This window comes from Epinephelus fuscoguttatus, linkage group LG5, assembly GCF_011397635.1.
Source record: "Epinephelus fuscoguttatus linkage group LG5, E.fuscoguttatus.final_Chr_v1".
Taxonomy (NCBI): domain Eukaryota; kingdom Metazoa; phylum Chordata; class Actinopteri; order Perciformes; family Serranidae; genus Epinephelus; species Epinephelus fuscoguttatus.
This window is the reverse complement of record NC_064756.1, coordinates 2996648-3014941: the sequence shown is the minus strand read 5'-3', so window position 1 is coordinate 3014941 and position 18294 is coordinate 2996648. Positions and strand designations below refer to the sequence as shown.

The window sequence follows — 18294 nt, the reverse complement described above, 5'->3', positions numbered from 1 at the left end:
AAAAGTTACTTTATCGGTGTAGTCCTGTGAGATTTGGAGGTAAATTTTAGTTTTATGAATACACAGCTTTTGGTGAGTCTGTTTAACAGAAACGAGATGAGAATGAAAATCCAAATTTAAATTACTTTTTTAAAGACAGCAGTTTGTGTGTCTGTGAATATCAGAGGAAAAAGTGTTAACACAGGCTGGGTGTGTTCAGATGGAACCGAAAATTATTGAATTAAATCCACAACTAGAATTATCACTTTGCCGCTGTATGCCTCTGAGAACACATCAAGTGTTTCTGACAGTCTCCATCCATGTCAGTGAAAACATGGATGCTTCACACACATAATCTAAGTAGAGCTCATCTGCATGCTTACTAATCGTCTTCACAGGGGTCTTGACCTGAGAGCAGTCCGTCACAGGACTTGTGCGAATGTGAGGTTGGCTGGATTTACCGCCAAATTCACACAAACAATGCTGGAGACGTCTTTAAGCAGTGAAATGAGCATTTACTTTACAGGCAACAGCTCTGATGGACATTCCTGCAGTCAAACATGTGAAGTCTCACACTGAAGTCGTCAAAATCCGGCGCCTAGTCAGCGACTTCCAGCATCAGACACCAACAAAAAAAAGCTGTCCTTTCATGTTGGCATGATACAGGACCGGTCACAGCTATTGTGTAAAGACGCCCGGAAGCATCAGGAAGAAACACAGCGAGATAAGAACAAAAATTAAGGCAGAGGAAGTCTGAGTAGGGCGGGCAGGAGGGGTGATAGATGGGTTCAACAACCACCGACTTTCACCCAGGAGGCCGGTGTTCACTTCCTGTAAGATTGTAAAGCCAAACCCTGTTTTTTGTTCCTGAACCCAACCACCACACTGTCCCAGAACGTCAACAAGCAACACACCCAGGGTACCCTGCACATCATACCTCGATATTGAAAGTCCATGACCAAAGGCCGATATGTGACAAGGTCGGGGTGAGAATGTGCTGGCAGTCAGCATGCAAATGATACGCTCCCTAAAACCTTGTGACACACGTGTCACTGTGTCGTGTGATCAAACAGTGTCCTTTCACTGTGACCATCCCGAGGCACACCTGTGTAGTAATGATCAGCCGCACCTGTCAGGTGGATGGATTATCTTGGAAAAGGAGAAGTGCTCTTTGACGTGGATTTTAACAAATTTGTTTCCAACATTTGGGAGAAATAAATCTACTGAGTGCATAAAAAGTCTTAGATCTTCATTTAAACTTGTGACAACTGGTCGCGAAAACAAAACTACAGTGGTGTGAGATGCAGTGGAGTAGAAGTATAACGTACCTCAAAACTAAACTTAGACACAGTAAATATTCTTGTGTCTCCTGGACGTCTCTGAAGTTCCAGTTCAGATTGTGTAGCCAGTTTTCTTTCTTTCATCAGGACCAGCCTGCAATCAGTGTCAGCAGCAGCGCCAAGATCAACCTGCTGCTGCTGCTGCCTCAGGTGCCTTTGATTTATGTGCAGTCAGAGGTGGAAACAGCAGTGATGAAGCTGAGAGCGCCGGCTCTGATACGACAGAGTGTCTGACAGCTGTTTATCACCGCTGTCTGAGCCTGGAGTGCAGCGAGCCAAAATAAACACTGTCTCACACTCACTGAGTCTGCTTATCTTTATATGACTTTATTTCTCTTTAATGGTCTGCAGCCACGTTGTAATCACTCATTCATCGTCCTATAATGTGACTTCACTATCAGGGAAAGTGTACGAATAAATCAGGAACACTGAAATGTTTAAGACCTCTTTCAGGTGGACTTGTTTTACTGGGAGACGTCCTGCTACTGGGAATATTTTCACTTGTTATAGGCTGAAAATCGAAACAATCCAAAGGTTGGTTGAGAAAAGATTGTGTTTTGGCTTGAGATACCTGATTTTAATGGCCCGATCCTGGCAAGAATAACAGAGATCTCTCCGTAAAAACAACTTAAGTGGCACTATCCCAGCTGGAAAAAACACCCATGCATGGGGGCTGAAAAGCTGCTTGAAACACAGAAATGACTCTCTGAAAAACATCACGGTTTTGTTTCTTGTTGGTCTCAAACAGTGGTCTGCAGCTTGGCGAGCTTTTCCAAATCTGCCCCAGAGGTTCACAATCAAACAGCAGTGAGCAGACAGTGATGGTTCCCTCAGAGACAACGTCTTTACACTAATTATACCTGCTGTACAGATTGTACAAAACACTTTGAAATTAAAACGTGCCTTGTTTCATGCTCGGAGTGATCCAAGCAGCAGACCACCCTGCACACTCACACCACTAAATCACATAGTATTTACTGTCGACTGTCTTGTATAATTCACGGTGGGTATTGAGCTATAAAAACATACCTGAGTGCAAAAGTTTAACAAATCCCTCAGACTTGTGTTTGATTTATGGCTCTCAGTGCTGTAATCGTATAACTATCAGTGGGAGCTTTATATGAAAGAGCTGCAGCTTCACCTCCGCCCTGAAGACATTTAACCATCCAACAGCTCCGTCATCTAAACATTTAGTCTCCTTCATGAGATGTTGGTAAATCTGCAGAGCAGATCTGCACATAAAAAACCTTGGTACTAAAAACCTACACCGGATTCATGAAGGCCGTGGTAAACTCAGATTTGATCGCGCATGTTCATGAATGCCGTAAACTGACAGCGCGCAACAATAGCATAGGTGCATCCTGTTGATCTGTGCACATGGAGCAGACAAAGAAAAAGAGAAAGAAAAACTTTTCTGATGCTGAGATTGAAGTTATTAACTTTCTTCTGTTAGCAGTGGTGTGACAGGGACAGGTAAATCAAAGGCCTAAAAGGAGGTAAAGGGTGCCGTTAACTTGTTCTCTGTTGTTCTGGCAAGTTCAGAGTCAAAGTGGACGTTTGTGCCAAATTTGAGATAATTCCCTGAAGGTGTTCTTGAGATATCGTGTTCATGAGAATGAGACTGATGAGTGTATGTGCATATGTTGCAGACAACCCAAAAACACAACACCTATTGCCAGCGAGAAGCATACGATGTTGTAGATTGTCTACGATGTCTTAATTTAATAGTTTGTCTTGTTTTTGCGTTTTGTGTGGACCCAGGATGAGTAGTCATTACTGCAGTAACGACTAATGGGGATCCCAAATAAAGAATAATGACAAAAATAAAAGGAATCAGCCATCAAACAAAATATGGTCCATATTCATCAAGTGTCTCACGGTGGAAAAATCAGTCCACTTTTGGTGCAAGATGGTGTGAACACTTCCAAATGCCAAAGATCAAATACAGTCAGTTAGGACTTTATTCATTTCGAGGGGAATTGTTGTGCAGTAGTTTGCTGTAAAAAAAAAAAATGGGGGAGGGTGCAAATAAGACAACATATAAACACTAAAGATTATCAATCAGGTGCAAAAAACCAAATGTACTTTCAAAATATACTCACGCTGTGTAGACACTAAACATACAGAGCAATGCTCTTTTACCTGTCTCCAAATCGTGACCGTCATGAAAACTACAACATGTCATTCGAATTTATACTTTGTGGCTCAAACTGTGACGTCTCCCTTCCTCTCAGGAGTCCTTCTTCTTCTGCTGAAAATCATCTCTGAGAGTTTGAGCTTCATAAATAACTTTGAAGTCGAGCTCTGAGCTACGACTGGTTTTAGTCTGAACTTTTATTCCCAGGAGACGCTTGATAAACACAGACCCATAACTCAGCTCATTACGTAAAACGAAGATATGAGATATTACAAGAGGAACACACACACAACATTTAGACAGATCCACAGCAACCACAAGAGGAGTGTGTGTGTGTGTGTGTGTGTGAGGTCTTGTACTTCTCGTAAAGAGCAGTTAGAAATGAGGACATTATCTCTGGTCCTTACGACTTCAAAGAGCCGTCTGGAGGTCCAGACCTGGTTTCAGGTTTAAGGTTAGAATCAGGTTTGGGTTAACAGGCTGAGGAATGCATGATGTCACCAAGTGTCCTCACAAGGATAGCAGTGCAAATCTGCCTGAGATGCCCTGGTTAGCATGGAGGGGCTAAAGGTCAAATGTTAAATCACAGCGAGGGAGAAACGTGAGAACACACACAGAGAAAATGAAACATAAAATATTAAACAAAAGAAAACAGAAAGTTCAGAGGGAAGAGAAGAAAAACAAATAAAGCAAAGCACCATCACACACACACATTCTTATACTTCTGTCTATGTGAGGACCCTGACTGACATAAGGCATTGCCTTGCCCCTTTCCCTTACCTTAACTGCTACAACTAAAGGCCCTGACACACCAAGCCGATGGTCAGCCGTCGACCAAAGTCGGGCCGTCAGTAAGCGTCTGTCGCCCCAGTTTTTGCGGTGAGTCCAGCGCCAGTGGCTTTTCAGCTGATTGAGCATGTTGAATCGGCGGCAGAGCTTGTAGGTGAGAGAGATCACTCTGATTGGCTGTTCAGGTTTTATTTCCTCGCCCCTGTAGCGAGTGAATCTGCCTGTAGTGAAACCGGGGCTAACCGGTGATTCCTCCTCAGGCTCCACTTCACTCAGCTGCCCCACAGACCCGCTGCTTCTTCACACTTTAACCTGAATAACAAACCGGAGCTAGCTGGGAGTGGCTAGCGAAGCGTTAGCCTCCGCTAGTCTCTGAGCTAGCCCCAGCTCTCCGTTTGGATCCAACCGGAGCACCGAGCCCTGGTTTGTTAGTCAGGTTAAAGTGGGAAGAGGCAGCGGGTTTATCGGGCAGCTGAGTGAAGTGGAGCCTGCGGAGGAAACACCGGGACCGTCTGCATGTAATAGTCCGTGGAGGTGCTGCGGTGCTCGGCTGCACAGATAGGAAACCCCTCGGCTGACAGCATGTACCACTCTCTCACTCCGCTCTCTCTCACGCAGGCGTAGAACGTACGTGCTACTTGGCCGTCGGATGTAGTCCGTGTAGTGTGTTCAAATGCAACTGACACAGGGCGACGTGAGGCGACGTAGACGATGCAACAGTTGGCTTTTGTCGCCGCTAGTTCTTTGATGTCGGTCGAACATTGAACGTCGATTTAGTAACATTACAAGTTAACGTTCCACCTTAAAAGTTGCCGGCAGTCGACCCAGTGAATGAAGTTAGTTTTTTCTCTTTCATTTTATAGTTGTAGTTTACTGATGTATGAACAGAGGTTACATAAAACCAGAGTGAGCGTCCTCTACTGACCAATCAGACTGCAGGGTTTCTAGCTCCACCTTTTAGTACCAGATCTGTGTGCTAGGTACCCCAACAGAGGGGGGACCAAACATGGGGACGCTAAGGAACGCTTCTGTTGGTACCATCCACAACTTTTTACAGTGGAATCAGAAAAACAGGCGTACTGAACTGAAGTGAGTCATACCAGACTGCTCAGTGGAAACGTGGCTTAAATGCCGGACCCCAACCCTTAACCTGAACCTAATCATACCCTAATCCTAAAACCAAGTCTTCACCCTCAAACAGGCCGTTGAAGAAATGAAAAATGTCCTCACTCTGCTGCTAAAATATGTTTTTTGGTCCTCACTATGTTACAAATACATGCACACATACACACTCATCAATATATTAGTGTCTGACATCACCGATCACAGCTCATCAATCATCAGTGTGACTCAGCTGCTGGGTCTTGGCCCAGTGCACCATGGGAAAACAGCGCTGATGATGATCATGTGGTTCGAGTGTGTCTGACCTCACTCCGTGTGAATGAACATAATGTGTGTGTGTGTGTGTGTGTTTGGTAGTGGAAGAAGTACATAGACCCTCAAACCACATATAAGTATACTTAAAGTACACAAAGTAAAAGTACTCATATGCAGAATAATATATTTGGATATTTGGATTATAATGTGTTTGTCACTTTAATGTTGCAGCTGGTGAAGGTGGAGTCTCATTTTAATGATTTTCATACTGCTGGGTGATTTAATCTTTACTAATACATCATCGTTATTATTAGTTGTTTATATTTCTTATAATAATCTGAATCTGTAAAGTAACATTAAATAAACCTGGTGCAGTAAAAGTAAAATATTTCCCTGTGAGACGGAGCAGAAGGACGTTTTCAGTTTATCTGATAACCAGCTGTTCATCATTATAACCATTTAAATCAGTGATTACTGAGCACGCTCAGTTTGGTTATTGTTGTTAATAAACTTCATTATTCACACATGGCTTTATTCCCTACTGTAACACGCACACACACACGTACGTACGCCGATATATACACACACACACACTGCTGAATGGTGTCATGCCTGAGCTATGCTGGATGATGTAGCCACTGTGGGCTTGTTATGTCTGCCCATCTGGTTCTGTGTGTGCATGTGCGTGTGCGTGTGCGTGTGTGTGTGTGTGTGTGTGACTCAGGACAAGGGAAGAAGGGGGTTTTCTTATTTTCTCTCCTTTCTCAGACAAAGAAAGAGACAGAGAGAAACCAGGTCAGAAACTCTGGACGACCCTGAGAGACACAGATTCCTCATTTCCACTGCATGGTACACGCCGACTCTACTGGACTCTACTCAGTTTTATTTTTCAATGAGCAGAAGTTGTGGACAGTACCTGGTACTTCTTTTGATGCCGCGTCACTCGAGGTTCTGGATGGAGTTAAAACATCAGCCGCAATCTACACCACACACTACGTGGTACACTATGTACATGACACTGTACAGCACGTAGACTCAACTGTACACTACGTACGTATGCGTTGAAGATGATGTTACTGCAGTTTCACACAGCGTCACTATGGCGACAAGCTAAGAGTCCCGCCCACACTGAGGAGATATATTATCCACAGTGTAAAACAACACAGAAAAAAGCACCTGGTGCCAACAGTGAGTTGCTCCGAGTCAAACTGAACCCTGCCGTGGAAGTGAAGCTGGGCAGCAGACATGAATAAAGTTTGAGGGGATTTCCTTCATAAAACTCATTAACTTCATTAACTAAAATGTAATTACTGTAACTGACTGCAGAGAGGGAGGAGAGAGGAGGAGGAGGAGGAGGAGGAGGAGGAGGAGGAGGAGGAGGAGGAGGAGGAGGGGGAGAGAGGAGGAGGAGGAGGAGGGGGAGAGAGGAGGAGGAGGAGAAGGTCAGCAGTGCTCTCTCTGTCTCACTCCCTCTCATACTGTATTTCCCATGAGAACCAGGGGCAGGAAGCCTGGATGGAATGAAAACTGTGTTTGACTGTTAGTGTTTGAGTGTGTGTGCTCGTGACATTGTTCTTCAGTGTGTGTGTGTGTGTGTGTGTGTGTGTGTGTGTGCGTGTTGGAACAAACACAAAGAAAGTGAAGTGTGAAAACAGGACTCTCAGCAGGGTGGAGGGTTGTGTGTGTGTGTGTGTGTGTGTGTGTGTGTGTTTGTGTGTGTGTGACATATTTTAACAGCTTCCTTCCCAGGCTCTCAGTGCACCACCCGCTACTTTGTGGAATAACATACGAACCGTACTATAAGGATACGTTGGCACTGTATGTTTCTGAAAACCAAGAATATTTCACATTTGTACATTTTAGAAGTGTCATATCAACGTTTCTAAAGTGATGTTGTATATAAGCTGTCACATGCAAAGCTGCACCACTGTCCAAGACCAAAACAAATAATAAGCATCACCTTTTCCACGTTTTCCATCACCTTTAAAGCCACCAAAACCAAAACATGAACGTTTCCAAACATAACCAAGTATCCATAGTTTGCATAAAATGTAGAAAGCCCACATTTTTTTTCTGGCAAATAGGTTGATCCTCCGACGGTGTATCATATCTGGTCAACAACTCTCTGTACTTCTGATCTGTAACGCCGACAGGAAGTGACCGCCACGAGACGGCGTATCAGCTCTAGTCAACGACTCTCTGTGCTTCTGATCTGTAACGCCGACAGGAAGTGACCACCATGAGACGGCGTATCATCTCTAGTCAGCGACTCTCTGTGCTTCTGATCTGTAACGTCGACAGGAAGTGAGCACCACGAGACGGCGTATCATCTCTAGTCAGCGACTCTCTGTGCTTCTGATCTGTAACGTTGACAGGAAGTGACCGCCACGAGACGGCGTATCATCTCTAGTCAGCGACTCTCTGTGCTTCTGATCTGTGACGTTGACAGGAAGTGACCACCACGAGACGGCGTATCATCTCTAGTCAACGACTCTCTGTGCTTCTGATCTGTAACGTTGACAGGAAGTGACCGCCACGAGACGGCGTATCATCTCTAGTCAACGACTCTCTGTGCTTCTGATCTGTAACGTTGACAGGAAGTGACCGCCACGAGACGGCGTATCATCTCTAGTCAACGACTCTCTGTGCTTCTGATCTGTAACGTTGACAGGAAGTGACCACCATGAGACGGCGTATCATCTCTAGTCAACGACTCTCTGTGCTTCCTTGTAAATCTTTGGTCTGAACTGGACTTTACACAAACTGCTGCATGTCCACTGCGTGTTGGTGTTTTTATTGTGATATATTGACAGTATATTTTTGCACTTTGGCGAGCACATTCATGCGTGCACACGTGCACCATTCCATCCCTGAAAAGTAGAGGTTCCTCGTAATCCCCAGAGTGAAATTCGAACGTCGCCTGATAAATCAAAAAAACCTTCCTCAGACATTAAAAGCAGCGCAGACGGAAACACTCACGGAACCACTTATCATGACCTCCACAGGAACGTCTCAGTCTGCTCAGCGACCGACAGACGGCAGTGACACAACAAACTCTCCTCTCTGAACTGCAGAATGTGGACTGTAAAATCATCCATGATGCACTGCAGCAGACGGCCCGGCTGTTTGGCTACATGTGGACATACCAGGAGGGACGGCTGCTCAAACTGCCGTGACACAGAAACAGGCACTCTCTCACTCTCTCTATAAAACCTGAAGAATCTGGTTCGGTCATATGAGCTCAACAGCTGCTGCACGCTTCCATCCCCCCCAAAAGCCCCAGCAGAGCACTTTTTCATGGTGGGATTGTCCCGGTGGGAATCAAACCCGCAGCCCTGGCAGCGTCAATGCCTTGCTCTGTTCATTTCTGCCTCTGAATGTTTCCACTACCAGCTTATCTCTGTCTGTCTATGTGTTACCCACAAGATACTTTCCAGAAACTCAAAGCCACCAAAGAATCTCCTGCATCACTCTCTTGTTTCAACAGTGGAACACATTTTTCACAGTTAATGAAATGGCAGCTAACGCTCCGTGTCAAAACATGCACTTCCTGTTCATGCTGCTGCGATGAAACGCATCGCTGATGTCCATCACAAACCAAAACGTCTCAGACTGTTAACAGTTAACTCAGCTTCTTCTCGTGAGCACTTTCCGGACAGTTGTTGCATGAACACACGTGGAGATGTGCATGTACTGTAATCGTCTACAGTTTTGAAGTACGTATATTTTATTTGAGTCTAACACATTATGCTTTACTGCTCCATGTGACTTACATTTAAAGGGTGGCGTTAGCGAAGCTGTAGCACTTTACAAAACTTTCATTCAAGTCCAAACAGCTTGGTGGATAACGATGGATTTCCTGGTGCTGCAGCGTCGAGTCATTAAAGACCATTTTCATTTCATTATTAAACAACAAGCAGATGACTGTCACAATATTTCCATTACTTCAGTTAAATTTGTCAAATAAAAAAGCTGCATGTTATTTGTGGTGTCAAACAGAGACTTCTATTAAGACTAGCTGTATTTTCATGTTTTAAGGCCAGTGAATGAATCAGAGTCAGAGTCAGTTCTTAATCAAACTGTGACACCAAAAATTTAAACTGAATCCTGAGATTTCACCTCCAGTTGATTTCATCATCTGCTCATTTCCACAGGGGTCACAAAAAAAGTGAATGGACCACACTTAGAAAACACTTTTCTATCTAAAGCGAGTGGCTTCTCATTCGCACACTGACGGCTTCAACACAAGGTTCAGTGTTTGTCCTCAGGACGCTATGAGTTGTGGACATGACGGGTCGAGCCGCCAACTCTGTTATCAGGGATCGACTCATTATACCTCCTGAGCTATGTAGGACGAAAAATGACTTAAATATCAGTCAGTAAATAAATAAATGCATAAATAAACAAATAGACAATCAGAAAGAGATTTTGACCTCTTTGACATTCATTAACAGTCAGACACAGAAAAACAGTCCAAAAATGCAGAAATAATAATGTTATTTATCGATTGATATATTTGTACAGGTATTTATTTTTTCTTGTATTATTTTATTTTTCTTTTATTTCATTATTTTCATTTCATTTAAAAAAAAAAGTATGCATTTATTTATCTATGTGTGTATTTGTTCTTTTATTTGTTAATTTCTGTATTTGTTTATTTCTGCTTTAAGTTACTCATTCATTTATTATTTATATATCTATTCATCATTTATTTGTGCATTAATTTATATATTCGTTTAATTATTCATGTATTTATTTTTCCTTTTATGTATTTATTTATTCACTTATTAATTTATTTATTTACATAGTTATTAGTATATTTGTTCTTCTATTTATTTCATCATTTTTTATTTACTTCTGTATTTCTTTGTTCTTTTATTCATTTATTTTTGTATTTGTTTATGCTTTTAGTCACTAATTTATTATTGATATATTTATTCATTATTTATTTATGCATTTATTTATACATGCATTCATGTGTTTCAGTATTTATTTGTCCCTTTTTATATTTATTTATTTATGCATTTATTTATGAATTAATTTATTTTGTTTCTGTATTTGTTTATTCTTTCATTTGTTTATATCTGTATTTATATTACATATATCTATATGAATTGTTATTTATCTTTTAATATATTATGAATTGTGGAGTGAGTGAGTTACCTGTTGAACTCGTAGATGTCCTCGATGTTGCAGAACAACGTGCTGACCTGCTCCGGTTTCAGAGGCAGAGAGCCGCAGTCGATGATACAGCCCAGATAATCCTGCAGACACACAGAGAAGGAGACAACATGTAAGTTCATCAAAGTGTTTTAATCTTAAAGTTTTCAGCGAGTGATAAAAACATCACGTGAACATACACAGACTGCAGCAGTTCTGATGTGGCACCGCCACCAAAACTCTGTCCTGATATTGTTGAGTCGACACACTGCTGCTCACACAGGTCAACTGTGTTTCACTAATTAGACCCGTCCACAGGAGGCCTGAGGCTGGAGCTGGTGAGGGAAACATTTCTGTTCTCCCTGCTGTCTTTCTGCTAAAGTGAGCTCACCCAGCGCTTCCTCAGAAAGTGTTTCCAGTTTTCCTCAGCCTTTGTGAATTTATCATTTCATGGTATTTAATTTTTGTGGGGGCAATTAAAGGAAAGCACATTTAATTGATAGGACAGTGCTGAGTGTGAGAGGGAAGAAAGAGGGGGATGACATGCAGCAGGGGCCTGCAGGCTGGTATTGAGCCCACAGCTGCTGGGGACGCCTGCTCCACCCACTGAGACACTGGGTACACACTTGTCATGAACATGTATATTTTAAACAGTTAGTAACTTCTGTCACAACCGCCAGTTGCAGCATCCGGCCTCTGCTCACCTACCAGAACATCATATCACATCAGACCTGTAAGATAGACGCTAAAGGTGCGAACAGGAAACCACTGCACTGTCAGAGACGTTGGCATCAGACAGGAAGTCACACAGATAACAACAAAAACAGGAAGTTAATAAGCAGCAGACAGTCTGATGTGTGCAGAGGACAGCTCCTCATGATGGCTGACTAAAGTTTGGGGCAACAGGTCAGTTAGAGTCAAAAATATTTTACACAAGCTGATGAACAGCTCATAAAAACTGTGGAAACAAATGTTCCCTCAATGTTGTCGTTATGTTTCTCACTCAGAGCCACTTAGAAAGAACAGGTTTCACTGCGGCTGAATTTAAACACATCAGCCGCAGGACTCCATACTGTATGTTGGATCTCCAGTTTCCACTATTCTGATGCACAGAGAGTCATTCAACACACAGCTTGTGCAGCAGGTATCTACTGATTGTTCACATCTTCAGAATAAAACAGTTTCACAGTAAAAAAAAAAAAAAAAAAAAAAAAAAAAGCGTTTTTCTGAAGCTTGTTCGGCTCCTGCTGGTGTGTGCTCAGCTTTTTCTCTGATAACTCAAGATCCAGATGTTCAGGAGGTTTTTAACAGGAGCTGAATTATCCACAGAGGCCTCTTCCTCTCCAAAACAAACAGGTCCAGTGATTTAAACTGGTAAAAACACTGAATAAAAAGGTTTTGTGTTAAAAATCAGTGTTTCTCCAATGTGGTTCAGCATAGCAGGGGCTGGAGCCGAGCTGCCGCTGACGTTTGCTCAGCTTGTTTCTCTGATAAATTAATATCCAGACGTCCAAAGACTAAATTCCTTCAGCCATTTTAAGTTGAAGACCAAGATGAAAAAATATATATCATAAAAATGTGGCTTAACCTCCAGAGACCGGAGCTTTTGTTTGGTATTGTTTTTTATTTCTCCTGACGATTTGGGATGAAAAGGACCTGACAAGTATAAAAAACTAACAGTGAGTAGTTTTTGAAAAGAATTAATGCCCTCATATTGGGACAATGGGTTTACTTTTAATGGTCACCAGTGTGTGATAAAATATAAAACTGTTGATTTTAGTGCATGAACACTGTTGTGCAAAAACGGAAGTGCAAACAATGCAACAGTTTTTCAGTGTTTTGTTACTCTTTGGGTTAGACGGCACGGTGGTGCAGTGGTTCGCATCATCACCTCACAGCAACAGGGCTCCTGGTTCAAAGCCGGGGGGAGGGGGCTTGTGTGTGGAGTTTGCATGTTCTCTCCATGTCAGCGTGGGTTTCCTCCAGGTGCTCTGACATGTTCTCCCCGTGTCAGCGTGGGTTTCCTCCAGGTGCTCCGACATGTTCTCCCCGTGTCAGCGTGGGTTTCCCCCAGGTGCTCTGACATGTTCTCCCTGTGTCAGCGTGGGTTTCCTCCAGGTGCTCTGACATGTTCTCCCCGTGTCAGCGTGGGTTTCCTCCAGGTGCTCCCACATGTTCTCCCTGTGTCAGCGTGGGTTTCCTCCAGGTGCTCTGACATGTTCTCCCTGTGATAGCGTGGGTTTCCTCCAGGTGCTCTGACATGTTCTCCCTGTGTCAGCGTGGGTTTCCTCCAGGGGCTCCGACATGTTCTCCCGTGTCAGCGTGGGTTTCCTCCAGGTGCTCTGACATGTTCTCCCTGTGTCAGCGTGGGTTTCCTCCAGGTGCTCCAACATGTTCTCCTGTGTCAGTGGGTTTCCTCCAGGTGCTCCAACATGTTCTCCTGTGTCAGCGTGGGTTTCCTCCAGGTGCTCCAACATGTTCTCCTTGTGTCAGCGTGGGTTTCCTCCAGGTGCTCTGACATGTTCTCCCAGTGTCAGCGTGGGTTTCCTCCAGGTGCTCCAACATGTTCTCCTCGTGTCAGCGTGGGTTTCCTCCAGGTGCTTCAACATGTTCTCCTCGTGTCAGCGTGGGTTTCCTCCAGGTGCTCCCTCCGACATGTTCTCCCCGTGTCAGCGTGGGTTTCCTCCAGGTGCTCTGACATGTTCTCCCTGTGATAGCGTGGGTTTCCTCCAGGTGCTCCCACATGTTCTCCCTGTGTCAGCGTGGGTTTCCTCCAGGTGCTCAGACATGTTCTCCCTGTGTCAGCGTGGGTTTCCTCCAGGTGCTCCAACATGTTCTCCCTGTGTCAGCGTGGGTTTCCTCCATGTGCTCCAACATGTTCTCCCTGTGTCAGCGTGGGTTTCCTCCAGGTGCTCTGACATGTTCTCCCTGTGTCAGCGTGGGTTTCCTCCAGGTGCTCCAACATGTTCTCCCTGTGTCAGCGTGGGTTTCCTCCAGGTGCTCCAACATGTTCTCCCTGTGTCAGCGTGGGTTTCCTCCAGGTGCTCTGACATGTTCTCCCTGTGTCAGCGTGGGTTTCCTCCAGGGGCTCCGACATGTTCTCCCTGTGATAGCGTGGGTTTCCTCCAGGTGCTCCCACATGTTCTCCCTGTGTCAGTGTGGGTTTCCTCCAGGTGCTCCAACATGTTCTCCCTGTGTCAGCGTGGGTTTCCTCCAGGTGCTCCAACATGTTCTCCCTGTGTCAGCGTGGGTTTCCTCCAGGTGCTCCCACATGTTCTCCCTGTGTCAGCGTGGGTTTCCTCCAGGTGCTCCCACATGTTCTCCCTGTGTCAGCGTGGGTTTCCTCCAGGTGCTCTGACATGTTCTCCCTGTGTCAGCGTGGGTTTCCTCCAGGTGCTCTGACATGTTCTCCCCGTGTCAGCGTGGGTTTCCTCCAGGTGCTCCAGCTTCCTCCCACAGTCCAAAGACATGCAGGTTAATTGGTGACTCTAAATTGTCCGTAGGTGTGAATGTGAGTGTGAATGGTTGTCTGTCTCTATGTGTCAGCCCTGTGATAGTCTGGGGACCTGTCCAGGGTGAACCCTGCCTCTTGACCAGTGTCAGCTGGGATAGGCTCCACCTCCTGCGACCCCTAACAGGATAAGCGCTTACAGAAATGAATTAATTAATGGGTTAGGTGTCACTGGTCAAGTCTGAAACTGTTCATTTGTGCAAATACAAAATTGCAAATTATGCATTTTGGACAGTTTAATGTGAAAAAGTTATATATTATATCTTTAAATTAATTCTAGTTAAATTCTTTGAGGTATAAATAAATAATTGCAAAGAACTCAATGAAAGACTTTCACTTTATTGGACTGAGTCAGTAGTAACACTTTATACTGTACGTGCAGTCCCTCAGTCATGTTGTAATGGAAACTTAAATCCTGTCAGAGTCCACATGAGGTCATTTCCTGTAGTAGTTAGTAATTAGATTACACTGGAGAGGAGTCGGGGTGAGACAGATGAGATAATGCAAAGAGAGAGACAGCGAGACAGTATTTATAAAGTCCAGAAACCACAAAGAAGTTTCACATCATCACACAGTTTTATTAGTGACACATCACCAAACACACACTGACAGACTGAACCAAACAGAAGCCCGGACACTGAAACACACTGACTCACAGAAAACATGCCAGAGCGAGGCAGAAAATTTAGCCAAAAAAAGAAGCCGGAGAATCGTCCAAGGAGGAAGAGAAATTTGGCGAAACAGAAAATAATCTGTGAGAGGCTGAGGTCAGCGCACCAGCTTCAGTCCAAGTTCCCAAACTGGGATCCATGACGTCTCTCTGCGGGGTTACCAAACAGAAAATAATCTAATTTCATGCACTGTAAAAATAAATTCCTTCAGCCGTGTCTGCAGTCTAACATGAAATGAAGTGCTCCATCTGCAGCTGGTGTCACACCTGTAAAGTTTTTCTTTCATGCATTTAGTTGTTGGTGTTACTGGTTTCAAAATAAATCAGTTCAGAATCTTAAAATGTGGGAGTCTTGGTTGGCTCGCATGTTTTTCTAACCCTGGATACAGCTGTCAGTGGTGCATACATCTGGAACCTGCAGGATACCGTACAGACACATTTGTTCTAAACATTCAAAGCCTCTAAACACAAACTACAAGACTGCATCGATCAGGCCCAGTTAAACAATAACTCCAATAGATACAAAAAATAAAATAACTGACAGATATTTGCACCAGCAGAGCTGACACAACCCTCTGTGAAGGTGTTTCCATCCACCTGTTGTGATGCATATTTTCATATTTTTTTGAGTGCAAAACAAGCTGCAACCTCAGAGGCTGAAAAATGAAGCCGATGCTGGAGAGCCAAAAACTGCAGTTCCTCTAATGTCCACTTGAGGCTGGCTCCAAGAGCGAGTCAATTCTCACAGACCTCGATGTGAAAATACCAAACCTTACAGCAGAAATCAACATGTTTACTGCCTGGCCTGGTCCCTGTAGCTAATGTCAACATTCATGTCAACTGTGCGATGGTGAATTTAACATAACTCACCTGTTTACATTTTATTAAGGCTTAAAATTACACATAATTAAGGGTTTGGCCACTTTGAGTGACAGGTGGGTCCCGCCTGTTCACAAGTTGCATGACGTAACCGTGGAGAAACCCGCCAAAATAACCCGCTGTCGGTATATCTGAGTTAGTGTTGTGTCGTTTGCTAACGAATTGTCCAAAAGAACAAATCTGTTGAGTGAACGTACTGAACTGAATCACTTCCGGAACTGATTTGTCATTTCTCAGTTCAGTTGAGCTCAGCAGCAAGCGTGCAGGGCAGGAGTGGAACTGCCGATTCGAGTTGCGAGGCAGCCAGGGTGTAGGAAGGGACTGCCTACAGTGGGACGAATCACTCAGTGAATGACGTAACCCCGATCCCTGAGTGATTCAAATCATTTCTTCTCAGCGATACACTGTTTTCTCCAAGCTAACGGCTAATGTAGCCAGGAGTCAAGCCACATGAACACAATCACACACCTCCCCATTGTTTTAACAGACTTAGTTTCCAGATAAACAAACTTAAAACGTTGAGTCTCTCCAGTGCAGGGCAGACGCAGGGCTCCTCCCTCCAAGCGCTGAACGATTCAGTGAACGAATCTTTTGAACGAATCTTTTTAATGAACTGATTCTAGTGATGCAATAACATCTGAAGAACTGCTTTGCCCATCAATAATCTGAGTCAGAGATACCGACAAGTTAATTATAACATTTGGTCACTTAGAAAAGTCTTGTGTAGCATTTGGTTGACTTCCTAATGACGAGCGAGCAAACTCTGGCACAAAGAGCTCGTTAGCCAAAGCTATTGGTTGCTTTCCGTTCATTTCCGAGGCAATTATGGCACAATTACGGCCAAATACTTTGTTTGCATCACACGTAAGGTAAGTTAGCATAATGTAACAACGTGAACGTTAAGAAGAGGTGTGAAGAGTCTGATGTGCAGTTCTTCCAGCAGGTAACTGTACTTTTGTTTTAATGATTTTAAGTTTGTTTTGGTAGCAAAAGTGAGCATTAGCATTCTGACAGTTAGCCATAGCTGTACATGCACTGTGCTAACAAAGCTAGCAGCTAGCATTAGGGTGTTCTCCACGCTCTTGTAGTCACTTCTGGCTCCAAAAATCCAAGATGGTGGAGGCCAAAATGGCAAACTCAAGGCCTCAAAATGGGAGTTCACAAACCAGTGGGTGACGTCACAACAACTACATCCATTATTTTATACAGTCTGTGGTTGGATCACCAGAAATTTACGCTAAATTTTGATGCAAACTCGCCCTCTGTAGGTCGCATAATGAAGAGACAAACTAGGGACAGAAAAATCCATTTCCAAGCTGGTTGAGAAACGTTTACTCCTCATGATCTGCCCTCTCAGGAGATGTTTGTTGGGGGGAAGTGAGACTGAAAACAGCCCTCGAGTGCACAAACTTATTGGTCGCTGGTTTCATTAATGCATCAACTTTCCATTTCCGCTGCTTCCTGTGTGAAGCAGCTCTCTGATTGGTCAGAAAAAGATGCTCTGAATGGAAACTAGTTACACCAAACTGCATTTATCATAACAGTAAAGTACACACACACACACACACACACACACACACACACACACACACACACACACACAATGTGGCTGCAAGCAAAGAAAAATAATCTCGCTCCCATTCCTTCTGCTGTTTCTGTTTTTTTCCCTAAATTGGGTACAAAAACAAGCATTCTGTGTGTGTGTGTGTGTGTGTGTGTGTGTGTGTGTGTGTGTGTGTGTGTAATGAGGAATATAATGAGAGGCCTTGGCCACATTCATCACCTTTTAAAGGCAACAGGAAACACACTCACTGGAGGGCACGGAGGGAGAGAGTGAGTGAAGGAACAGAAAGATGAGTGAAAAATGAGAGAGCTCGACACGAAGATGAGGAGGAGGAGAAGACAGGAGGAATGAGGAAGAGATGGAGAGAGATGCAAACCAAACAAACATGGTAAAGAGAGAGGGAGAGAAGAATGGAAATGAGTTAAGAGTATTTCTGAACGCACATCATCTTCCTCCATTGTCTAAAACAAGCCAACAGAGCTTGAGTGAGAGCATAAAGCTAGCTAATTCCTGTGGAGAATTGTTTTGCCTCCAGCTAAGCCCCGCCCACCAAAAACATCATACTAGCAGTATCTCATCTTTATATGACTGTTGCATCTGCTGCAGAGTAAACATGAAACCAGAATGATTCTGGTTCTGGATTCTGACAGCTGTAGAAACCGCAGGAGATGATTTCTCTCTAGCCCCTTTCACACTGACAGATTTTCGGCGAATGTTGGGCCGTTTTGCCGCCAAGCTGCGAGCGTTTAGACACACAGAGCCGGATTGGCGAGTTGATCCAAGGTGCCCAATTTTCTGCCTCGTAGGGTAGACATATTGGTGGAACCCTTTTAGTTTAAACAGACCGAGGCCGCCTTCTGCCACGGGAGGAGCTGTTGATGACTTGTG

General features: G+C 44.0%; 1 protein-coding gene across 3 annotated transcripts in view; it reads right to left on the bottom strand.

Annotated features, from left to right (window-relative positions):
* plekhg2 (pleckstrin homology domain containing, family G (with RhoGef domain) member 2) overlaps window positions 1-18294 on the bottom strand; it is a 114809-nt gene that overhangs the window by 47678 nt on the left and 48837 nt on the right. For all 3 annotated transcript variants that reach the window (XM_049575791.1, XM_049575792.1, XM_049575793.1), the window contains one exon: window positions 10786-10886. In XM_049575791.1, the coding sequence (XP_049431748.1) occupies window positions 10786-10886 (101 nt within the window). The remainder of the gene's footprint in view (window positions 1-10785; window positions 10887-18294) is intronic.